Raw genomic sequence first — 25,657 nt, 5'->3', positions numbered from 1 at the left:
GCTAAGGCCAGGCAAGGCAGCGGGAAGCCCTGGTGGGGTGCGGGCGGAGGTGGAAACCCCCGCCCCCTGGGCGGGAGATTGGGGCCTGGGCGGGGGGGGGGGGAGGATAGGGGTGCGCACGGAGGCTGGTGTGTGCGCAGTGAGGCCAGGGAGTGCACGCAGTGAGCGATCTCGTGGTGTGTGCGTGCAGAGCCAGCGAGTGTGCAGGCAGGAGTAGGTGGGTGTGAATGGGGGACCGTGGGTGCGCACGGCCGTTGCCGTAGGTGTGCGCGCTGTGAGTGGTTCCCGCCGGCGGCTTTCCAGTGAGTTGTGCATGGCCTTCCCGGAACTGCACGGGTTCTGCAAGTGTGCCTGGCTGTTTCTGGAGGTGTGCATGGGATCAACGTGTGTGTGTGTGTGTGTGTGTGTGTGTGTGTGTGTGTGTGTGTGTGCGCGCGCGTGCCAGGACTGAGTATGACTTCTGGAATGCACGGAGTCGGTCCGCAAGTGTGTCAGCTCGAGTGAACGCTGCTGGTTTGCTTGAAGGTGTACGGAGTGCGGGCGGACCCGCTGGCTCCGGACCGGGACGTGTGCGGGTGCGCGGCCGCGGTGGTGCCCGCGCCTGGCCTGTCCGTCCACCTGACGCGAGCTTGCTTCCTTGACAGTGCGCCCAGCCAGTGGGCGCCGCCGGGCGAGATCCGGGCGAGATGCTGCCCTGGGACGTGGTGCTGCGTCGTGGCAGCTGCTGGCCCTCCTTGCTGCTGCGCTGCGCCCTCCACCCGCTCTGGGGTTTCATGCAGGTGAGCGGGGGAGCGGGCTGTGGAGGGCTGCAAGCCTGGCGTGGTGGGGGCGGGGGGGGGGGGGACGGACGAATGCCACATTAGACCCTGGTCCTACAGCCACTCCCATTGATTAGTCCTGGGGCAAATTTAGGAAAAGAAAGAATAGTTGGATTTGGAAATACACTGGTTCTGAAAAAGTGAGAAACTTGGAAGGATGCTCATTCGTGGCCTAAGAGCCTGCAGGCCAGGACCTGCAGGACAGGAGGTTGGACGTTAGGATTCGTTTTGTATTGGGCTTGAACTCAGGGCCAGTGCACTGTTAGCCTTTCACTCAAGGGCCAGTGCACTCTATTAGCCTTTCACGCAAGACTGATGCTTCACTACATGAGCTACAGCTCCACTTTTAGCAGTTCTTTCTGGGGGTAGTTAAATGGTAGTTTGGGGTAGTTGAGTCTCAGACTTTTCTGCCCAGGCCAGCATCCAAACTGATCTGTTGAGTAGCTAGGATTACAGATACGAGCCACTGGCAACTAGCTTGATAACCCCTTTTGATGCTAACATTTAAGAAAAGAAACTTTAAAAAGAAAATGTGCATTATTTCCTATCAGAACCCACCTTGAAACTTTCCTCTATTAGCCTCTCCAAACTGCTTTCCATGCAGGGAGAGTTTCTTGTGGCAAGAGTTTCTGAGGAGACTCCTGTGAAATATAAAGACCCACCCATCTATCAGGACAAGGATGAAGTCCTCATTTCAGGCCCCCAACCTTCTGGCAGAGATCAGGCAGCCAGGCTCCCGTTAGCGTTACATCTTAGAGTGAGGGGGGGGGGAGGGAAAGAGAGAGAGGCAGGCTGTGGTTCCTGGTACTGTCCAAAAGGTACAGCAGTTGATGTACAGTGGAGAGTTCTGAATTTTAAGCACCAGCTTGTATTTAACCTTTCTGAACCTTAATTTCTCTTCCTGTCTGGGCAGCTGTAGGTGATTTTGGAAGTTAGTTTCCTTTTTGCTTGTTGGTTTTTGTGCCGGTACCAGGGCTTGAATTTGGGGCCTTACACTCTTGCTTAGCTTTTCCCCTCAATGTTGGTATTCTACCTTTTGAGTCACAGCTCCACTTCTGGCATTTCTGATGGTTAACTGGATTTATCTGCCTGGGGTGGCTTCAAACCCATGATCCTCAGCTCTCAGCCTCCTGAGTAGCTAGGATTATAGGCATGAGTCACCAGCATCAGGCATTGATGTAGGGATTTGATGAGCTAAGGATTACTTTAGTGCCTACACTAAAGTAAACACTGTTGCCAAGATGCCTTTCTGCTGCCAGGCCTTCCAGGTCTATTGACCACAGCATGGTCTGGCATTTTGGAAGAGTTTGGAGGCTTTTTGTTTGGGATTTTGAAGGACCCACTTATTAATAGTTGCAGTTTCATCTTCATCTGGTGGCACTTGGGGGCCTTTGGATGATTGCCCTGAGTTGGGGTGACAGAGCAAAGAAGGGATGGGGTAAATTGCTATGGCCCATGAACTTCCCCAGTGGCAGGAGAGGTCAGTTCTGTTGGGATGGTGGCCTTGGCACCCCCCTCCCCGCTGCACACAGAGAACCTGGTGTTCTGAGCTGATGTGCACAACCCCCCTCCCCCCTCCCCGGTGTCGGGCACCATCTTCTGCTCTCTCTCCTCTAGCTTACCTCGTATAATTGTTTTCCTCTCAGAATTGACAGCTTTGTCTCATGTGTGAAAGAGCGGTTATGTTATTAGACTCAGCGGTGTGCGGTCAGGATGGAGGATTTTGTCAGTGCTAAACACTTGGGCCGTTTGGGACTGGTTTCTCTTGTTCAACTTTTCGCTGAATCTCAGAGGCAAGATTTACTTTGCTCGTGAATGCGTGTGCTTCTGGTTTTTGCTCTTCTGGAAGACTCAGCGAGGATGCAGAGGGAGCTGGTGATGCTTGTCAGTTTTGAGACTAGAATTCTGCTATGTGAATGGACAGGGTCGAAATGAAGGCCCAGCACCACGTGTGCTGCCCTGCCCCCTGTCCTCATTTCAATAGCACAACTCAGTTTTGTAAGTGTCCTTCAGCCAGCAGTACTTGCACACAAGTTGTGTGTGTGTGTGTGCTCGAGATCATCTAACTCAATAAAAATCAATTTTTGTGAAAATCAATTAGTGAAGAATCCTTCAGATAAATAGAATGGACAAAAATCTTGGCTTGAGGTCTGGAAAAATTAATTTATGAATGATAAGGAGACCAAGAGAAAAGGAGTTTTGGAATGAATGGGTCTGGTTTTTAAGCAGAAGAACTGAGTCCAGGGGAACTTAGGAGAAGAGGAAAAATGGAGAAACGGGAGGCCGTGTGTTTCTCTTTAAGTGGAGAAAATAAATGTTAGGTCATAGGAAGTTTCTCAACTAGAGACTAAGCTTAGAGTTGTCTAGACTTCCAGAAGGCTCCCCCAGAGGGTGAACATTGGGGAGATGCGAACACACCATGTCTTATGATTAATTGGGTCATTGATGAAGCAAAAGACCTGGGGTCCTCAAAGCGCCAGGCTCCTCCCTTGAAGCCAGTCATAGTCTCTGGCTGCAGCAAGGTGATAAGAAATTTAAATCATTAAAGTCAGATGACTTTTAAATTGCCAGAGGGCTGGTGGGGGCATTCTTTAGCCTCTCACATTTCTACTTTAATGGGTCTACAATTGAGATTTTGCAGTTTTGTGACTTAGGGGTCTTTTAAGTTCATTTCAGTCAGTTGTGTTCTTTTTCTTTCTTTCTTTTTTTCTTTTTTTGCAAGGAAAGAGGTTGACAGGCTGGGGAATTTATTAAGTGTGACAGGAGTGTGTCTCATCAACTTACTGTGGTACTGGCCTATCTCCATAAAGGATGCCAGAAGCCATCGTCTTTATGGTTGCTTGTCCAAAGCAAGTGCCAGGAGACAGGCTCAGATTTGGCCTGATGGGTTTCTGTATGCTGCCACAGGAGTTACCCCTGATCCAGTGCCGTGGGTCACTACAGCTGGGATCAGTCAGCAGCATTTATTGGGCACCGCCAGTATGACAGGCCCTGTGTTAAGTACACATGGCTCAGCCGTCCTTGCCCTCTTGAATAGCTGGGCTGGGGAGGTTGATTGAACTAGGAATTGGAGGCGAGGGCTCAGGGGAGCAAATAGTTTTGATAATCACCTGTTGAAGATGCAGAGCCACAGCAGAGACATGAAGGTGGATCAGGATATAAAGGAAGGGGTGTAGTAAAAGAGGCACCAGATTTGACTGGCTCTTTAGAAACAACCCAGCTCAGCACAGAGGATGGTCTGGGGGAGGGGTTGAGGTAAGATGCAAAGAAGGTGGTAAGGATTTCCAGATTTAGCAAATAGGAGACTTCCAGTTAAACTTGAATTTCAAACAAGTCATGGGCTAGTTTGTTTGTTTGTCCCTCCCCCCCCCCCCCCCCCCGCACCCAAGTACTAGGGCTTGAGCTCAGGGCCTGAGTATTTACTTTGGGCTGTTTCACTCACTGGTACTCTGCCACTTGAGCCCACTTCCAGCCTTTATTTTTCTTGTCAGTTGTAAGGTGTGAACTCAGGGCCTGGGCACTGTCCCCAAGCTTTTTTTCTCAAAGCTAGCACTCTATCACTTTGAGCCACAGCTCCACTTCTGCTTTTCTGTGGGTTCATTAGAGATAAGAGTCTCACGGACGTTAGTGCTGAGACTGGCTTGGAACCCCAGTCTTCAGATCTCAGCCTCCAGAGTAGCTAGGATTACAGGCATCAGCCACCAGCTCCTGGCTCATGTCCAGCTCTTGGTTGGTTAATTAGAGGTAGAGTCTCTTGGACTTTGCTGCACAGGTTGGCTTCAAACTGTGATCCTCAGATCTCAGTTTCTTGAGAAGCTAGGATTGTACAGGTGTGAGCTGCCAGTGTCTGGCACAGGGACTTTTAAAAAGAAGTTTATTTGACATTGGGGACAAAAGTACCTTACAGAATTGTTTGTTGTTTACTAGGACATCCTCTCTTTTATCTGGAAATCTAGGCAAGAGACAGGTACTGCCCAGTTGAGAGCTATGGGTCCTGCTGTGTGCAATAACAGGAGATCAGGAGAAGTGGGTGGATCGGGAGAAGTGCCTGACCTGTAAGCTACACTGGTCAGCCAGAACTGGGGCAATGGATGGGGCCAGGGAATTGATGCATGAAGCACTATGGCCCCCAGACCACAAAACCTAGGTGGCTGTGGGAACTCCCCATGTCTCAGTCCACTCTGCAGCAGGATTCTGGTTTCTGGTGAAATTGTGGTAGAAAAGCAAGTGATGACGATTCTGGAAGAAATGGTTCCAAAAATCAAGGATAACAGCTTCCATCCTGTTGGGGCTGGAGGGGGTGCAGGGAGGCAGGCGAGGAGTCAGTGGATTAGAAGCCTAATTTTGCCTCTTGATCTTTCTTAAGTTCAGCTAAGAAGAGCAAGTGGTTTGAAACCCCTGAAGCTAAATGCCCAACCAAAATTTCTCAGCCACCCAGTCTTCCTCTCTGCTGGAAGAAAGGTCTAAATCCACCACCAGCAGCCAGCAGAACCCCACAGTAGGTAGAGGTAGGAAACAGGATTGATCCCGAGTTTCTACTCTGGTGGGCAGACCGTCTTCCCACAAATCTTTTTGTTTATTATCTATTGAATACTGGGTTCTGGGCACATCCCATAGACTAGCCAGGCCTTTTTCTTACCTGTTGCGTGGCTAAAAATCTTCCTTTTTCCCTTGTATTCATATAAAGATGAGATTGTGTTCTCATGGCTGACATCCAGCAGGGCTCCCCCACAGAGACTCACCTGTCACTCACTACGTACATACTTAGTGTGGAGAGACACAGTCTAGAGAGTAGAGGAACTTCCTAAAGGAAAATGGTTGAGGTAAAGAAGCAGTGGTTGGCAAAGGAAGGGAGGATCCACATTGAGGGCTGTGGAGTTGAAGACAGCTTCGGTCCCAGGTGATTATGACAGAGGGCTTCAAAGGATGAAAAGAGGCTGGCTGGCAGATAAAGGGGTCAGTTGTAGACGCACTGCAGTGCAAAAATTGGGAAACTCCAATGCCCTCGGCCCCACACCTCCCTGTCAGACCCAGGCAGAAGGATGGCGTGCCCAGATCTGGTTGTTCTGTGCTGACAGTTCTGCCTGCTTTCATATGAGTGGGGCCTCCAGACACCAAAGACCAGAAGCCGTCCGTGTTTAAGAGGCAGTGTTCTCCTTCACGTGCTTCATCTTCATCCTAAAACTCAGCCCCCAGTTTCCTTCCTGTCATTTTGTCCTATTAAACACCCTGTACATCTGTGTCCTGCTGCTCTCAGAAGCTGGCCATTGTGTTTGCTCAAGTTACACAAACACGTGAGAGTTCAAGTTCAAGTTCCTCTTGAACTGTTGAGTTGAGGGCGGCTTGGAGACTGGGAAAGCCCTTGACTGAGCTGCAGCACAGCTCGGAGCTCACACATTTGTTAGTTGGGGTGGGAAGCAGCTAAGAGGCCAGCTTAGAATTATGGGGCCTTCCAGTGACCCCAGGATCTTGGAAGGTGGTGATCTCCAGGGGACAGGCCTAACTGCAGAAGTTCAACCCCCCTCAGGGGTAAGGAGCTCATCATCTTAGTACCATAATTGAGAAAAAAGGCTCCCTGTGGGAGGCAAGACTGCTTTCCAGCATCTGAAAGGTAATCAGTGGTCCTTTAAAAACACTAAAAGGTGCAGGTGGGAGGTTGATGGCTTCTTAGAAATGTGGGTGAGACTGTAAATCAGTCTACCTACCATTGCTACCCACGTGGCCTCATCTCCCTCAAGTGCAGTGGGCATACCTAGCCCCTGCTTGCAAGGGATAGGCTGAGGGTATCAGCCTATGGAGACACTGGGTTCTGTCACTCACTGTGGTGAGTAATTGTGGCCATCACTGAAGAGTCATCAGCTCTTCCCTCCTTGCTTTTGAACCAGTTTAGTCACTCTAACCTGCAATGGGCACAAAATCCTGGACTCATGATTTTATGGCCCTCTGTGTGTCGGGGGGGGGGAGGAGATGGTGTCAGTCCACCAAAAGGGGAGAGCCACCCATTGATTCAGCCTCCATTTAACCTGGAAGTCACAGTGTTACCCCACCCTTTGTGAAATTCTAACTCAGATAGTAGAGTTTGCCCAAGCTGCCTGCGTAGGGGTGGGGGGGTCCCAGGGTTGGGAACTCCTTTTATGCTTCCTCATGGATGCCTTGCGCTGGGAGCCACTGGACCAAGATGCAGGAGGCATGAGTTTGGCTCAGTCATACCTTCGTTCATTCACCAGATGTCCGTGAGTATTAGGTGTCCCTTGGGTGCAGGTTTATAATAAGAGGGAATTCAAAGCTTGGCCTTGAACTCCCTGACCCTGCAGTTTCATAGGGAGAAAACCTGTCCCAGGGAGCTTCTGAGGACCGGCATGCTGATCAGGAAGGTGAGAGGTTTCTCTGAGCCCAACAGCCAGGCTGAAAACACTGCAGCCTGAGTAACAGCATGGGCAAAGGCCAGGGGCTGGCAGGAGGCTGAGAACAGGGCAGAGACAGGAGCAGAGGAGAAAAGGCAGAGGTGAGAGGGCATCTGGGGTCACGTGGTTCAGGGCCTGCAAGCTATATGGTCCCTTGAGCAGTGGGAAAGCATTTAGGAGCTCTTGGTGTGTGTGTGTGTGGTGGGGGAGCGGGGAGAGGAAGGAGGAGGCAGGGGAATTGTTTATTGGGCAGAGGCCTTGTCAGGTGAGGTTTCTTCCTAAGATGGGATGGCCTTAACCCCAGAGTGGACACAGAAAGGCCATGGGAGCTGTGTCTGGAGAGATGGCAGAGGCTTGACCTTAAGTTATCACCAATAAATGAAATGTGGTTGTGCTGAGGTGACTGAGGATCCATAACGTCACTGCCAGGGTGTACACTCTCCTGCAGCCACTTTTGACGGGGCTGGAAAAAGGGTCCTTGCCTGCACCATGGAGAACACTCAAGAGTAACACTCAAGGCTTAACTCATGTCTTGGCAGTATCCAGGTTGCCTGCTTAAGGTCCCCTCACTAGTCCCTGGCAGACCTGGGAATCAACCTGCCAGGCTGGCCTTCCATCCTCTTGGCTTTTTGTCTATTCTGCCTGCCAGTTCCAACCTGGTAGGGACCAGATCAGCCTCCAGGTGCCTTATAATCTCTTGCTTGTACCCGTGTCTGCAGGTGACTCATGGTGAGCCCCAGAGGTCCTGCTCCAAGGTGACTGACAGCTGCCAGCACATCTGCCAGTGCCGGCCACCACCGCCACTGCCCCCACCGCCCCCACCCCCACCGCCTCCCAGACTCCTCTCCGCACCAGGTAGGTAAAGGCTCAGCTGGTCCTTTTTTTTTAAAAAATTTTTTCTTTTCTTTTTCTGGGATATTCTGTATGTTTTCCTGGACCCAGGAAGAGTGGGTGAGCGAGGCTGAGGGCAGCCCTGCCTTCTTTGTAATTTTCCACTGGCCGAGCGGGAGGCAAGCCAAGGCCCAACTTTTCCCTGCAGTCTGCAAAATGTCGTTCCTCCAGAATGCTCCTGCGTGATGGAGAAGGATGTTTCCCCATCGGTTAATCGGATAAAAGTCAATCTCTGTTTGATAAGTGACTGGGCCTGGATGGTTCTTCAGGCCAGATCTTTGCAGGGGGCCGCTGCTGGATACTGTCTTAGACACTCCCCCACCTACCCACACCATTTTTGTTTTTAAATTCTTTTTTTTTTTTTTGAGGAGACAGAGTAGAGCCAAAGGTGAAGCTCTCAGAGCCAAGGTCTGAGACTCTTTCGGGCATTTGCTCCTAATTGTGCTTAAATCTCTGATCCAGTCATCTCTTCTGAGTGACAACATCTTGGAACAATTTGATTGTCTGGTCACTCAGACAAAGGAATAGCACGTTGGCCAGAAATGGCCTCAGCTCTGACCTCTGCACTGCTGAGTTCCTTCTTACAATTGCTGGTGGATGAGGATTCTACAAAGAGGTTCTGTGTTTTAGATAGATCACTCCAGTTTCAGCCTGCAGATGCTGTGATCATGTCTCGATCTACCTCATTAAACACATCACCGCTGAATTATTTGGGAACTTATTTTAAATAACCTTGATGAGGCTTGCTCTCTGCGGCTCTAGGTACCTGATCAGTGATTGCTGATGTTCTGGGACAGCTTTGCAGTCGGTGTGAATTTCTGCCTTTTATCTGCCAGGACCCTCCTAATCTCTGCCCTTTCCTGACACTCTTTGGAATTGTGGCCCTCAAATGACCTGTCTCAGCATTGCCTGAATCCTGGGCTTTAATGTACAGAGTGTCTGGCCTACTTCAAACCCACACTGACAGAGTCAGAATCTTTGAGGAGGGCTTAGGGATTGTCAGGAGAAGCACTGAAGTGATTTGAATGTGGGGTTGTTTGGGGAATCTCCACCCCAGGCCTCTGTGGGAGCCTTCTTTTTCACTATGTTCACTGACCTCAGGTGTCCTCAAGGAGTCCCTAGGCCTGTACAGCAGGGTCTGGCCTCAATGATTTCCCTGCCCTGAAAGTTCACTTTCTGCCCTTCCTGGGGAGTCCTTTCCTCCTACTCCCTGGGTCCTGAGCCTGGTAGTGGTATGTGATAGATCCACAGCCTTCAGCCAGGATACCAATTCCCCTTGTTCTTACTGAGCATATGTGCCACACAGAAAGGTAAAAATCCATTTTGGTTCTGAGACCACCCAGGCCCACAGAGAAAGGCCATCCTGTTAGCAAGCCACAGAAAGAGCACAGAAGCTCTGGAGTCATCAGGGCAAAAGACAGCCCCAGAGACCATAACATTGGCCTTGGTTTTTAAGAACTAGTGGACTTGTTTAAGGAGGTTATGGGAGAAGGGCATCTAGGTTATGGACAGAGGCTTGCAGGTATGAGTCTGGGGGACCCATGTTAGGGTTCATTGTGCTCAATAAGGCGGTTGTCTTAGTTCAATGAATGAAGAACCAGCGTTATTTGCTCAAATAGAAAGTGACCAGAAAAATAAATACAGTGAAAGCAAGTCAGTGTTTTTACAGTGTAGCCTTTTGTAGCAGGTCCTACTCTTTCCTTCCTGTTAGAAGGGAAGAGAACCAAGTGGTAACCTGTAGTAGCCATAGCTAGGCCATGTAGAGACTTTCTCTACATGAAACCAGAGGGTTTGAAACAGAATCAAAAGGCACGTATTTGTTGTTTCAGTCACAGGCTTTGTGTTAGCTCTCTATAATAAAATATTCAGATAATCAACTTAATATGGGAAAAGGCTGATTTTGACTCCCATTTTCTGAGGCTATAGTCCACAGTCATTGACCCTTCTGCTTTGGGCCTGTGGCAGAGCCATACGTCATGGCAGGAGCACATGGTAAAGGAGACCTGTTCACCTCATGGCAGCCAGGAAGCAAAGAAATGAGGCAGAGGCCCCTTCTAGGACAGATCACCAATGACCTAACTTCCTTCCATTAGGCCCTACCCCTTAAACCTTCCACCCTACAGCATGGTGGGCTGGGGGCCAGGCCTTCAACATAGTGGGTCTGTGGGAGACATTGATGTCTCCGCTGTAGCTTCAGTGTGTTTGAGTTCTGGATACAACTCCAGGAGTAGGACCTGGGCTTTACAGGGACTCTATCTCCTCCAACAAAGACCCCCCCTCCCACCAAGAAAAACCCCAGGGCTGACTCTCAGTGAACGAACTTGGGTCTCATGTTCCTCTTTGGACTAGTCTTGGAAGAAATCAGGTTATTTTAAAAGCTAGGTTCCCAGATTCCAGCCACCCACCAGGGTTGACTTGACAAGTCTGAAAAGTAAGACACTTGGGCAGGTATCCCTCATTGCTAATCACCCCGATCATTCCGTGAACAGCCTTCTGCTCAAAAGTAGCCTGTAATGCTGCCTAGACTCAGGAACTTGAAAGGTACAGTTAGGGGAGGAGATACTCAATCTCGACAGGGATGAACCACATCCCTGCTCATTCCCACTCAAGTCAAGAGGTATTTCATTATACACAAACAGCCTCGGCCTTGCCTCTACATGGTTAAAGTCCCTGCTTGCAACCGCTGGTTGATGAGGTCTCTAAAGGGAGGCCTGTATTTTGAATGGATAGCTCTGGTTTGGGTCTGTGACTCTGTCTTGGTCTACCAGACAGGAAATGGGGGGAAGGGAAGTCCTGGGAAGGAGCAAGTGAATTCCCTGGACTAGAGGAAAGCAGGGGGGGCTGGCAGGCATGGAAGGTGGAGAGATGCTGTGGCAGGGCCTCACAATTAAGACCTTGGAACGGGCAGGAGACCTAGTGAAGGACCACTGATCCATTGGAGTTTGGGCTGCCACGTGTGTGCCAGGAATAGAGGAAGGAAGAAAGGAGGGAGAAAAGTCTACCTGTGCAGAGCTGTGAGATGATCAGAAACTTTTGCAGGAGTAGGGGGGTGTCCCCCATCATCCAAACGCACCTGGTTTCATCAGAACTCTCTTGATTTTATCCCCCAAAGTCCTGCATCTTGGGAAAAATCAGTCCTGGGCCTGCCCTGGCAATGACAAGGTGGTTCTCAAAGCTGGCTTTTGTTTGGAGAATATTGGGTGTGTTTTACCATGGAACCTACAAAGAACATGGGTTTCCTGGGCTGCATCTGGGACCCACTGCTTGGGGGCCTCAGGCTAGGGTGGTGATAGTCTAGGGAGCTGCTCTTGGGACCAGCTCTGACTATAGGAAGGCTCAAGGGAGGGTTCTCAAATTTGACTTCGTATCAGAACTCCTTGGAAAGTTGTTCAAGAGTCTGGATCAGAAGAAATTGACTCAGAGCCTGGCTTTCCTGCTCATTAGCTAGGGAATCCTGAACTGCCTGGAGCCTCTGTTTCTGAATCTGTACAATGGACTAATAACTGTATAGTGATTGGATATATGTGATTGCCAGAATTCCATGCAACGTGAGTACCATGCAGAGCCTGAAACACAATAGGCATTCAGTAAATGGAACCAATAAACATGACACAGTCATTGTCACTGGCCATTGGATTGGGAGTTGTCTAAACAAGCTTCTGCTTTCTTGCCTCAGAACAGAACTCCAGGACTGAAGTGGGCTCTTGAAGGAGGAGGTGTAGACTCTTCTAGGTCTTCAGTAGAAAAGAGATACCTCTTGCCAGGCTACAGATGTCTCAGTCTAGTTATTCTAGATATTTCTAGGTGGTATAGGAGCAAGACAAACCAGGCAAAAGCAAGATGAGGGACCCAACCAGAAAAGCCCATGACAAGCTCTGGAGCCGAAGGCCTGGGCTTGCTTTGTAAATGGCAGTGATACACTGACTCAGGTGGCCAAGGGCATGGCCACCTGAGAGCTGCGTACCAGCTCTCAGGAAAAGCACACACCGCCTCTTGTGAGAGCTTCCAGGGCAGATGGGGCCAGAAATAACTGGCAGAACAGAAGCGGGAGCCCGCCTGTCCACAGAACCTGTCTCGGAGAACTTCAAAGCCGGAGACAGAATTTTTATTTTTGCATTTATTTTATTCTTGGAAAAATCAGAGGAGAGGTTAAGTGACTCCCCAAAGCCACATAGCCGTGATGGAGCTAGGAATGGGGTTGCCTGCTTTACCTCTACATGCAAGGACCAAGTTTTAACAACAGAGAAACACAAACCTCAGGACTGTGGAAGTTCTAGAATGCTAGAAATAAACCAATCTTTAGTAGCCTGTACTCTGGTAGAAGCTCTGCTTTTTTATCTCGTGTAGTCCTCAAACACTCCTTTTTAATAGGCAGCATTAGCCTCCATTCCTTCCTGCTGTTTTTCCTTCCTGGGTCAGAGCCTCTGTATTTTCTAGTCCTTCCTGGGTCAGAGCCTTTACATATTCTAGTCCTTATAGACACCTGAGCCTGGCCCTGAGTTTGCTTCATCTCATGCAGATAGATCTCACTCACGGCTGCAGAATGAACTATCTCCCTCTCTCCCAAAAGTCGCTCCTTCTCTCATGGACAGAGGACTTGATTGGACTCCACCGGGACATTCTTGTTGTGGCTCTCTTACACAATTACAGTTCCAGCCTGGAGCCAGGTCCATCCCCAAATCTTCTTCCATCAGGTCTGGTGGTTGGCCCCCCTCCCCCGCTGTTGGTTAGATGCTCAGCTGGCCTGGACACTTGAGCCCCATACATGGCATGCCACCATTTGATCTGGACTTTCTCACAGTATGGTGGTCAGGTCTTGAGGTATTAAGCAGGTAGAAGCTGTAGCAGAGACAGTCACTCAGTGTCACTTAGCAGTGACACTTAGCTACAGTGTTCTGGTCTTTAGAATCAGGTGACCACAGTGGGCTCTTGAGCAAGCCTTGTGGAATCAGATGCCATTTCCTTTGGGGGGAAAGTTCTAGGAGGTGTGAAATCAGGGTCTACCACAAGGCTAGTCTAGTACTCTATCACCGAGCCATGTTTCCAGCCCTGATGTTTACTTTTAGGAGAGTCTCATTTTCTATCCTTCACCTTAAACTGTGATCAGCCTTCACGTCTATGCTTCCCATTGTTGCTGGGATTATGGCTTTGTGCTACCACATCTAGCTTCCTTCTGTGGACATGGGATCTCACAGACTTTTTAGCTGGTCTAGTAAAATATATCTTAGGATGACAGATCTGTGCCACTGCTTCTAGATAAGGGCTGAGAAGGGGTCTTGGCAACTTTCCCAGATGACTGGCCTCCATCCTGCTCCTGCCACCATCCTCTCAAGTACCTAGAATTGTAGGCATGAGCCACCAGCACAGCTTGGATGCTGTTTCTTGATGGGAAAACATCCAATTTTGTTTACTTTTTGATGTGAATCATGGGATTGAACCAAGGGATTCATACATGCAGGAAAGGGCCCCACCACTGAGTTATACCTCTAGCTCTTCATTTTCTGAGACAGAGTCTCACCATGTATCCCATGCTGGTTCTGAGCTCCCAGCTTTTGCCTCTACCTCCCAAGTGAGGGATTGTAGGCATGTTACCACACAGGGTCCCATCCCCCCCTTCATGAACAGGTCTCCATACATATGTGCATACATACTTTGCATTTCTCATTTTCCTTTCTAGTAATAATAACTCAGCCTTTAACCATATATTTGTTTACTCAGATCAGTGGCACTAGGGCTTAAACTCAACAACTACCATTTGTCCTGTAGGCACTTACACTTGAACCATGCCCCCAACCCTTTCTGCTCCGCCCCTGCCCCACATATACTTTCAGAGAGTGCCTTGGTCTGGCCTTGGGCTATGAGCCTCCCACCTGTGCCTCCTGTGTATTCGGTTTAGACAAGGTCTTGCTAATTTTTTCCCCAGGCTGGCCTACAATCCTCTCATTCTAAGCCTTCTGAGTAGCTAGAGTTATAATTATTTGACAAGTGCCTAGGTCCTTGGTTAGATTATATATAATTGCCTGGTACTGGGGGCTGAGTGATAACCTACTCTAAGTCTGACAGATGGTGGTCCGCCGTAAATTCAGCTATTTCTCAAATATTTTTTTGCATATCTACTATATGCAGTTTTCATTTAACTGGTTGGATATGTGGCTTTATTTAGTATCAAGATTAATTGAGTATCCCTTGAAAAATGCTGCTTTAGAATCTGGAACCACCGCGTCTTGTGCAATGGCCGGTTTTCCTCTGTGCACCACCAGGAAGCATGGCGCCATGGGAAAAGGACTTGCGGCTTCTTACCTGACCTGCTTCCCTGTGGTTCTCTATAGCTCTACCCTCAGTTTGTGTAACAAACTAAAGCCAGTCAGGAAACCATTAAAACACACTGCCCCGGAGCACTGGATCATTTTACCTGGATGTATCAGAGCCAGACAACTGGGCGGTTCCCACTCAGGGGTGATAAAAAGCTCGGTGATGTCTAGCATAGTGCAGAAAGGGGGAATTAGGGTCCTAGGTGTGTAGGTTGATGGGGATGTAAAGGTAGAGCCCAAGTTCCTGTGGGGCAGATCCTGGCAGAGCCACTCTCTGGGCATTTTCACGTCCCAAGAGCTTAGAAAGCCCATATGTCCCTCAGGGAAAGTTGTCTCAATAGACAGGAGAAGGATCTCCAAGAATCCCTGCAAAACCATCATGGTGAGGGTTTTCTCTGAAGTAAACCAATGCCAACAAATTAAATCGAAAATAACAACAGACAGGCTCTGCATGCCCCGAAGCAAGGAGCAACTCTTGGTTTCTGCTTAAAATAAAACAACACAAAACAGAAATCTTCTCACTTCTTGCTCAAGAACCAAAGGAAGCTAGAGCTGAGATAGCATCCATGGGAGGTCCCCACGGGAGGTGTTTGAAACCCCATGAACCCACCCATCCACTCAGCAAACATCTGAGCACCTATTCCTACCCAGATGTTGTGGGGATCTGGAGTAGGAGGGATTCCAGGACCAAAAGGAGCCCACAGAGAGGGCCCTACTTCAGTAGTGTCCAGGAAGGCCCATCTCAGCTGGATGATCTTTGAAGGAAAAAAGGGAACTGGCCACATGAAGCTCGGGGAGAACATTCCAGACAGAGGGAAGAGTACATACAAAGGACCTGTGTCAGAAACAGCAGTCAGGCTTTGACAAAGCCTAAACATCTTCGGGGAGACCAGAATTGTGCCGGTAACAGAAGGACCTGGCTGGATGGAGGCAGTGACTCAGGGGAAGGTGATAGCTCCCACATAGTTTGCAGAGGGCCATTAGGCGAAGTGGCACCTTGAAACCATGTGTCTTACAGGGGCAGAAGGGAGCCTGAGCTCCACGCATTTGTTGTGTGTCTGTGTTGAGTTCCTGGCTGTGACAACCATCTCTTTGTAAGATGTGCCAGGACACCATCCTGGTTTTGTTCCCAGTTTGTGGGAAGCTGATTTATGCTGCCTGCATCCCAGACCATTCTCCAAATATGGCCAGGCTGCCCTCGGGGATGGTGTCTCCCAGCCCCCCAGGGCAGACTTTTCTGAAACTCCCCAGGACCAGCTGTGACCCAGCAGCCACTCTGCCACTCACTGGCCCTGAAGGAGGAACTCAGCGAAGATTCAGGTGTTGTGAGCCAGACTGTCTGGAAAGCTTCCAAACTGTGGGTGTCCAGACCGTGGCCTCTGCCAAGGGCAGAGTGGGGTGGTGAACAGACTCCTTTCTGAAGCTCCTTTGCCAGGGACACTGGCCACTTATGCAGGTTGAAGCTGATTCTAAGCAGCAGAGGCACCAACTAACCTGGCTGGGAGTACCTTTCCTGACGGCTGGGGGCAGGCTGACTTCCTGGCAAGCACCCCTTCTCCCCCTCTAGTGCTCTCCTCCCCACTGCATGCTCTCTCTTTCCAGTCACGTAAGCTGACTTTGTCCCACCAGTGGCAGTCAGTAAGAGGTAGAAAGGCCCTCAGGCTGGAACTATGGGCTATCTCTTTCCTGGTGTTTTGGTGAGAGGTGGAGCAGTCCAGGTATACAGTGGGCAGAAGACAGGGCTGATAAATACCAGCCACAGCAAAGAGCTGCCCTCCCTACCATGTCCACAGAGGCCTGCTGAGCACCTGCCTGGCCTCCACACCTTCCTGCAAGCAGCCAGATTCCAAACCCTACCCAGGTGTCCATGGCAAGTCTACGCTTTCCAGTTTGGGGAAACTCAGTGGATCCATTGTTACCATAAGAAGCAATGACTACCTCTTCTATTTAAAGCAATTGTTTTGTTATCTTGAGTTACACAGAAGGCTTCGTTTCAACATGTCAGTTCATGAGTACAAAGCATCTTGATCAATGGCACTCCTCTTGGTAATTTACCCCATCTCTCCCACCTCCATCCCCTCAAATTTCCTATATATATATATAGGAAATATATATATATATGAAAATGGAACTAGGAACTATATGTGCATACTTATATGTGTATATATATTTATATACACCATACCATACATACATACATACACACATAAAATGATAACTAAATTTACTAACTCTTTCTGTCCCCATTCATCTAAACCCTGCCTTCAACCCACCTCCCCCTTGACGCCCTATTTCCAAGTTCCTGGTATCCATTTTGTTAGACTATAAGTTGTTCAAAGGAGCATCATCACTGGAATCCTTCCCTGCATAAACCCTACTTGTGTTGACACGTTGACTCTCTCCTCTGATTCATGTATGCGTGCCTACCACATGCCAATAACACAGACATACAAAACGTGTGTGAGGACCTCAGGGCTGAGGTCTCTTTTTGTCCTTGATGACCGTCCCTACTTGTAGGCAAAGTGGATAGTGGGTCCTCTTCACCTCTGAATCCACCCCACAGGGCCTGTTGTGCTGTGCCCTGCTTGTGGGTCTCTCAGAGACCGTGGGACATTGACTTGACTCAAGGGCCCCACGTCTAGGTGGGGGTCAGGACTGCGACCTGTGTCGCACTCTTCTTTTGTGAATGGCCTCTCATCTTGAACTCTCCTAGACTCTCACCCATGTGCCCACTCCCGTGAGGCTGGGTCCTTAAAGGCTTGGTGTTTTGTGGCTTGCGTGAGTCATCCACCTTAGTTGCCCTCTGAAGGCATTTCAGAGACAGGGTTCAGGAAGCAGCCAGGCAGGAAAGAAAGGAACTGGCAGGAAAGGGGAAAGAGCTGAGCAAGAATATGCTTTCAGCTGGAACCTTCACCTTCCACCTGAGGCAGAAGGGCAGGATGTAGGCTAGGGATGGTATTGTGGGCCTCTCTGCTGCCAGTGAGTGGTGGTCTGTCCCAGTAGGGGGCCCTCAGAATCAGCTCCATACTCCTCTTGAGAAGTAGCAAAGCATCATCAAGCACAATGTACTTTTTCAGTTCTTGGCCCCAAATTGGCAGAATTCCATGAAATAAAGACTTCAAGACAGCAAATTCACCTAAATACTTGGTCAATTTTTAATGTTTTTTCCTATTTCCTCCTATTTCCCTCCCATTTTTCTCCATTTCCACTGAACTTCTGCTCCTGCTGAGACATAACCCACTTCCTCGAACACCCAGGGCACCTCAGAGAGCATGGACACCACCCAGAGGAGAAGCAGTTCCCACAGGCCCCGCCCACAGCCCGCACCCCCGGCAGGCCAGGGCCTGGATTCCTTCACTGTCAGAAATACACAAAGGATTTTCTTCTCATCTCTGGGAACATTCTGGGCTGTGTATCCAGCAAAGCAGTTTATCGCCTTATTCAACTCTTAAGATGTGTTCTGTGGGCTCCCTAAGCCCCATGGGATTAGCTAGCTCTGATGTTCTCATCTGCGGGTGGAAGAGTGGGGTGTGGGCTTGGCTCATGGTGGTGCTGGCAAGAAGGAGCTGCTGCTGTCCGCCAGGGCAGCCATTAGGCAACAGACTGAACACTCTCTCCCTCCCTCCCTCCCTCCTTCCCTCCCTCCCCTCTTTCCTTCTCTTTCATTCTTTCTTTTTTTTGGGGGGGGGGCTTGTTGTTGTTGGTTGTGGGACTTGAACTCTGGGCCTGGGCGCTGTCCCTGAGCTCTTCAGCTCAAGGCTACTGCCCTACCCCTTGAGCCACAGCGCCACTTTGGTTTTCTGGTGGTTAATTGGAGATAAGAGTCTCGTGGACCTTTTTTGTGCCCAGGCTGGCTTTATACCGCGATCCTCAGAGCTCAGTCTCCTGAGTAGATAGGATTACAGGCTTGAGCCACCGCACCTACCCCCTTCCTTCCCTTTATTCCTCCCTCTATCCATCTTTTCCGCTTCCTTCCTCCTTCTTTCCCTCTCTCCCTCCTTCCCTCCCCTCCCCTCCCCTTCCCCTCCCCTTCCCTTCCCTTCCCTTCTCTTTCCCTTCTCTTCCCTTCCCTTCCCCTTTCCCTTTCCCTCCCTCCCTTCCTTCCTTCCTTCCTTCCTTCCTTCCTTCCTTCCTTCCTTCCTTCCTTCCTTCCTACCTTTCTTCCTCCTTCCTTCCTTCCTTCCTTCCTTCCTTCCTTCCTTCCTTCCTTCCTCACAACCCATCCATCCTCCCCTTAAAAGAACTCCCACTGTTGCTGGCTTTGGTAGTTCTGTCATTGGGGAGTTTCTAGATTCTTCCCTACCAGGGAAGTAAGCAAAACGGGAGCAACATTTACAAAGGAGGGTTTCGGGCCACCTGTGGCGAAAAGTCTCTAAAGGATTTGAAGGGATGTGATCCACCTGATTCAGGCTGCCGTGAGGGGGAAGGAGAATGGCTGCTGTGGCCAAGGAGGCAGAGCTGTTTGGTTTGTTGTTGGGCTGAGGAAGGGAGGGAGGGGCTGGGAGACGTCTTGCCACCCCCAGGTGTCTAGATTGGGCAGCAGGTGAGTGGATGATCGGGGGAGCAGGCAGGGGAGGACTGAGGAAGAAGTTGTGATGGGCCTGTTAGTGGAGAGTTGGCCCATGGCATCCGAGCACAGCTGCTGAGTCACAGCTGGACATGGTCTGGTGATGGGGGAGACCCTGGGGCTGAAGCTGTAAATATGGAGTTGGCCTAGAGTTGAATCAGGAACTGGACCAATATACTGGCGAAAGACATCCAGTAGGGATGGTTCCAGGAACAGTGGTTCTGGATCTTTCTACTCATCTACCTTTGGGTAAGAAGCCCAGGCCAGCTAGGGAGCGGCAGACCGTACACCCAGGACCTAAAAATACTACATTTATTTTTCTTCCATTTTTCAACTTGGGTAACAACTTGGTTTCTTTCCTCTGTTCCCGAGGACATTGGTTAAAATGGATCCATTTCTGAGGCTGTGGTCGATTCCTGTCCCCTCAAAAGTACAGGAATGAAGCCATATTAGAAAAGGCACCAATGGGCCTAGTGAGTCACAGCCAGTGTTTCAAAACAGGAAAGGAAAGTGAAGGTTTCACAGGCGAAGGTTCCTCACACTTAATAATACCGATTTCTGTACATCTCCCGGTGCTTCTAGTCGGAATAGAGCCGAGGTCGGTGAGAGCACCCGGAGGTGGTCCAGGGAGGTTGAGGCAAGTTCTCAGCAGGAAGGGAGAAAGGCCAGGTGTTTGCCTGTGCCTGGAGTGCATGGGCTGGGGAGAACAGGCAGCATGGAGGACTGGCAGGACTGTCTGTTCTTCATTCTGCTTGGTGAATCCTTCCTCCTCACCAGGAAATCTCAGGCTGTTGGCTAAGGCTTCCTGTAGGTTGTCTTTAGGGGACAAAAGGGGCTGAGGTGGCCCCAGAGTAGATTTGGGACAAGAGCCAAGGCCATGGAAACCCATCATCTATATGTTTTTTTCCGTATTTCTAACAAACAGAAGCTTTGGGACAAGTCTATGAGCCTTAGCAGGCCCTAGAAGATAGAAGGGTTTGGGAAGTCAGAAGGCCAAGATGTAGGAGAAGTGGTTCCAGCTAAACACTGTGGGAGAAATGGCAGGGATGGGCAGGCAGCACTGGGCAGGATTCCTGCAGAAGACACTTAGTCCTACTGGGCCAGAGCAGGCAAGGCCACAGATAATGCCACTTCATGTAGCTTGGGTTTTCCTACCACATTTGAGCTTTGGAAATTACAAACAAAGGGTTGAAGTGTTATATCTGAGAAATAAGTAAATTATGGACTGCAGGGATACTCTATGGAGCTCTTAAAGAAAAAAAGACAAATAGCTCCCTCACACTGAAAGCATTACTAAAATATATTTCTTATAAAGTATATTGTATCTTATAAGCAATCCAACACTGGTATGTACATGGTGGATGTTCTCACTTTGAAAATTAAAAAAATGCAGAGTCTAGAAGGATTTATCAGAAAGGAGTTGCTTTCTTCAAACTGCAAAGTGCTAGAAACATCTAGAAGCTGGCCAGTGAAAGGAAATGGGGAGCTCTGAATACCCAAAGAAGTATCAGGTCCAAGGCTCTGGTGGTGTGAGCCCTGGAAACATGTTCTAAAGCAAGTGACACAGCTGGTGTGTGGGTGAGGCAGCCATTACCTCCGAGGCCCCATTAACGTCCCTGTCAGAGGAAAGTGATGGAGCGGTCAGTTTCGGTGACCTGCATGACCAGCTGTCAGGAAAAACAAAGAACAGATGGCAGTCGCTGCGTTGTTGAGGGGCCCAAAGTTCATTGCATTTTTAATAAGGTGTTTACAGGAGTTCATGACTATACTGAATTAAAGGAAGTGAATTCATTCTGAAAATGGTGTATAAAAATTCCTTCCCTTATCTCCCTGGCTGAGAACTTGACCTCTCTTTGCTTTCCTTCCTGGATTCCACAGCATGAATGAAACAAACTATGCCTGCTTGGGTCTAGTTCACCTCTCATACAGACTCTTCAGTTTGTGTGAGTCTTGATGTCAGCCCCTGGTGAGAGGCTGGCAAAGATCAGGGACATCATGGAAGCCAGAGGACTGAGATCAGGCTGCCCCCCGCATGGTTCCCCCAGCTATGTTCCAATCTGTCCTTGAAGCTGAACCAACGTGGCTGTTGCCAAAATCCCATAATCATGATCTTGCCTGACTTGCAATCCCATGTGGTAGCATGAAGTGAGGCTGTGGGGTGAGGTCACCTCAGCTCCGTCACTGACCTCTCCTCTTCTGCTGAGGGGAACAATGGTATATATACTTCCTGCCTGGCTCAGATACCTAAAACCACATGGGTGTGCAACAGTACTTGACCAGCAAATGGGGTGACTGCTATCATTCTATTTTTCTTTTAAAAACGGAACTTTTTAAGGTATCAATGTTTTCCTCCATAAAATTTGCTGAAATCATAGAATTTGCATATGTACCAGCAGGTGACAAGAAACCAATACTAGTGCGGGCATGAGGACAGCCTGGCACATCCATGCAGTAACCCTCCTGGACTTTAGCAGGGACATCTCAATCAGTGGCTGTGACTTTCTATAACTTCTGGGAATGACGTCTTTTTACAGCAGGAAAGTTGTTTATGGTTCACATTCTGGGATTTAGCACATCGTGGGATTTGCTGTGGCACCCCAACTTCACACTGTCCTTCTGACAGTGAATCAAGGTAGCCCTGCCCCTTTTACTTCCCATTACCAAAGGAGTGCTATTTGGAAGAGATGGTATCCCCGGCCCAGTGTGGTGAAGGTCAGTCTCCTACAGCCTTTGAGAAGGCTCTGTTGTTGGGTCTTCCATCTAGGAAAGATGGTAAGATTCTAGGAGGGTGAAGGAAGACCATATTTCTTGCTCTGCCAGAGAAAAACAAGGCAATATGTACAGTTCCTGTTCTCTGCATCCAAGTTTCAATGTCACCCTTGCCAGCAACCAGAAAAGGCTAGAGGCCACCTTTTCCCACCCCTCCTTACCCCTCTGCCCCCTGCCTCAGAGTCAATGGGCTCCTTGTGCTCAGATTTAGAATGAACTGGATTGTGTGTGTGCTTTTGGTGGAGAGAATTATGGGTGCTTTGGAAATAATGTCTTGGCTTCTTGGACCCTGTTACAAACAGTCCCGCTGCACAGCTTCCCAGTAGCTGGGGGTCATTCTTTCCCTACATGGAATACAACTCCTTCCAGCCATGAGGGAATGTGGTCACCCTTTGCTGAGAAGCTGAGGATTGCAAGGTTCAAGTCCTCTGTCTGGTAGTGGGAGGGAGGTCACTTAGCAGGTATGGTGTGGCCAGGTTAGAGCCCAAACTCAGGTTCATCTGTCCATTCATCTGTCTATCCATCCATCCATCTGTCCGTCTTCTGTACTTTACAATCTCCCACATTGTCAGTGTTAAAATTCCCAGGCAGGACAGAGCCCTGTGCCATAAACCTAGAGACTCCTACCAGAGTGGTTGGTATGACATTTACAGTGAGGAACTCTTCTAAAAATAAACCAGAGGCAACCAAGGATTTACTTGCAAAATACAAATTTCAAGTCTGATTTCAGTATACTCTCAGAGCAATGCTCAGGCTGCCTAAGAATCTTTGGTGAAAACTTCCCTTGGTTATGAGCACACCAACTTTCAACAGAGGCCAGAAAGTCAATATCTAAGTCTTTATAGGCCACATGTTCTCTGTCACAACTGTTCAACACTGCCAATATTCACAGAAGCAGTGAGAGACACTGAAGCATTACTGTGTTCCAATAAAACAGGCAATGGGAGGGATTCAGCCTTCAAGCCAGGTCAACCATGAGTCCTAGTTGACCCCAAATCTGCATTCCACATCACAACTGTGTAGACAGAACAGATTCCACTAGACTGGGCATTGGGAATCTCCATCACCAATCATTTCAGAGCTCCCCTTAAGGGAACAAAAGCCATCCAATGTCCTCTGAATGTCAATAAGGTGCCGGGGCTCTGCCAGGCACTGATACCAACACTGGGAGCACATTCACAGGCAAAAATGAGCTCGTTATTGTTAGTCCTCTCCACTGGCTCCCCAGGCTGGGGCATTTGCTATTTTGGTTTTATAATCTCTTGCTGTTTGTCCTTAAGGCACACACAGTGCTAGTAGGCCAAGGTAACACAGTCTGCATTTACTTGATGATTGTTTAATTGATGTCTCTTCTCCAGCAGATTATGGGCATAATGAAGGTGGACACCCTCTGTTTCTCTGACAATCATATTCTCAGTGTCTTGGCACCCTCAAGCCCCTCTGCTTTCCACACTGGTATCGAACACCTCCTCAAATGTCCTGGGAACGGGGCTCAGAGCCTTTCCATCACGAGTCTCACCCGTGGCCCCTATTCCATAGCCCATTTGTCCTCTGATCTATTTATTCATTTCTTCTCAGTGTTCTGGACACAGAGCCCAGGATAGATGGGTGCTGAGTGCATGTGTGCATTCCCATGGGTGTGATGAGGTGATCGCCAGAACTTTCTGAACATGCTCCCCCTGCCCCGGTCACTTCTCAACAGCTTTGCTCTGGTCTAAAGCTGGCAATTGTGGGTACGTCTTCAGGGCCAGGACACATCTGCAGCCCCATTGGGAGCAGCATGCTTGGAGGGTCTGGGACAGGGGATGGAGGCAGGGGTCGGGAACTGGTTGGGCTGAGACAACCCACAGTCACTGTAGATGCACAAGTCCTCACCTTCAGGAGCCAAATGAAGAGTCTGTTTGGGTGAAGAGCCAGGAAACAAGGCCACGGGCACATGATTAACTGTATGAGCCAGCCACCCACTGTTCACAGATCCCACCCTCTTTCCCTCATGCTGGTAAAATGCAGTGGCTACCCCTGCCAGAGAGAGATCAGCCTAATTCATAATTTTCTTTTCCTAATTAGGCTCAGGAGTGATGGAGACAATTATTAATAATGCATTGGAGTTTTAGATGCCCCGCAGGAACTGAGCCTGAGAACAGTACCCTTGATGAAAAATAGCCACACTGTCACCATGCTGGCTCTGTGCCCAGAATGCTGGGCTGAAATAAACACTTTGGAGGGAAAAGTGGTCTGTGGAGCACAGGCCACAAGTTAAAGTCACCCGTGGAAGGGTCTAGGATCCCTCTACCAGGGAATCAGGGGAGGAGATTCCAGTCACCAACGTGGGAGCGGAGCAGAGTGGAATGCCAGCCGCCAGTGCTCTGGTTGTATTCCTCGCTAGCCAGAGCCTGAGTAGCACCTCCCCGAGGGCCTTCTCTCCTTTGTGAGGAGGGAGCTGGGGCATCATCCCCCAAAGAGGCAGCCTGGGGCCACTGTGAGAGACAACTCCCACCGTCAGGCTCTTCCCAAACCCCCACTTGTGGACGCTGAGCTCAAGCTTCTGGCGTGGTGGTCTTTCTGGCTGGGTGATAGACTCCTGAGCTCCACCCCTGTCTGTCCATGACAGCTCTGTCCTTCTGTAACCCAGCTTCAAATCCCGAAAGTCTTTAGCTTTTCTGTCCCTCACAGCCTCCACCCAGCCATGAACTGACCTTCAAAGCCTTTGCTGAATCTAACCTTTGCTTCCAAGCTCAGTCACTACCCACCCCCCAACCCCCCTCATCTCTGTCCTGCTCCCTGGTACTATGCTTCCTCCCTGGAAGTCAGGCTTTGCCACCCTTCTTGAGAGGCTTCAGGCTACATCCTTTCTTGCTCCTTCTCATGGCCTCCAGACCTCTTTCTAGTCACAGCCTCACCTCTTTCTAGTCTGTCCACCAGGGAGGGGGCACTCCCTGCTCAGAGCCGCTAGCTCACTCACTCAGGGATTTTACTTTGGCCCTCTCTTCCCTGGCACTCCTGCAGGATGAGCGCCCTTGCCAAATTCCAGCCATTGTTCAGACCTCACCCCTGGAGGCTGCCCTTGCCCTTACTTCATGCTGAGACCCACCAGCCCTGTAGGAAGCCCTCCTAGCCCCTCAAGCTGCTCTGCTCTGCAGGGAAGGATAGTGGGGTCCTGGATGAAGCCTGCTGCTTTCTGAGTGCCTCCCTCTAGAGCAAGATGATCATTTCCTGACTTGCCTGCTCCAGTCACTAGCCAGAGCTTCATGACCCCCCAAACCACATAAAGGCAGAAGGACCATCAGGCCTAGGCCATGGAAACCCACTCTTCAAAGTGAGGGTCTCTGGACACAGGAGTGTTGGGGTCCGTTAGGGGTAAGAGGAAGGAAGTGGGTAGGTGTCCCCGGCTCTCTCATGGCACATCTCATTTCTTGCCCCACCCACGGAACAGGCTTGGTTGCTTTTCACAACGTGCAGTGGATAAGCCAAGATGATGTGTGACAGATCAAGGCCAAGTCAGGGCCTGTGCTTCACTCCAGGCCCTGATTTGAAGCCAATGCTGCTGAACTGGGCAACTGATACCCAAGGAGGAGGAGCTACTGGGAGGGGAGTGGCCAGGAGCCAGGAAGAGGCAGTGGATCAGGGTCAGAGGGATTGCCACACCATTGGACTGCCCATGGCCTAACCATGGGCTCAGAGAATAGGGGCCCAGCAGAGGGAAGCTCCAGGTGGGGCCTGAGCCTGGCAGGGAGGAGGCACTGTTCCTGATACGACTGAGGAGGGCAGGGAGAAAAGGTCTAGCTCATTGCTGGATGCTTCCAGCTGTGGAGACCGGGCTGGGCCAATAGCTGGCACTTGGAAGAGGCCACTTGCACAGAGGTATGGCTGAGAGGAGCCTTTGGGGCCACAAGTACA

The 25,657-nt window shown here is 49.8% G+C and overlaps 1 protein-coding gene across 2 annotated transcripts in view; it reads left to right on the top strand.

Annotated features, from left to right (window-relative positions):
- The first annotated feature begins 683 nt into the window (after positions 1–683).
- Prima1 (proline rich membrane anchor 1) overlaps positions 684–25,657 on the top strand; it is a 36,568-nt gene continuing 11,594 nt past the window's right edge. For both annotated transcript variants that reach the window (XR_016537666.1, XM_090345409.1), the window contains exons 1-2: positions 684–779; positions 7,942–8,077. Coding sequence is in view for 1 of the 2 variants with exons in the window: in XM_090345409.1 (XP_090201535.1) it covers positions 687–779; positions 7,942–8,077 (229 nt within the window). In the remaining variant the exon portion in view is untranslated. The remainder of the gene's footprint in view (positions 780–7,941; positions 8,078–25,657) is intronic.

The sequence above is a fragment of the Megascapheus bottae genome, chromosome 14, assembly GCF_031878675.1.
Source record: "Megascapheus bottae isolate mThoBot1 chromosome 14, mThoBot2.hap1, whole genome shotgun sequence".
Taxonomy (NCBI): domain Eukaryota; kingdom Metazoa; phylum Chordata; class Mammalia; order Rodentia; family Geomyidae; genus Megascapheus; species Megascapheus bottae.
The sequence above is the reverse complement of the archived record's forward strand: the minus strand, read 5'-3'. Positions and strand labels throughout refer to the sequence as shown.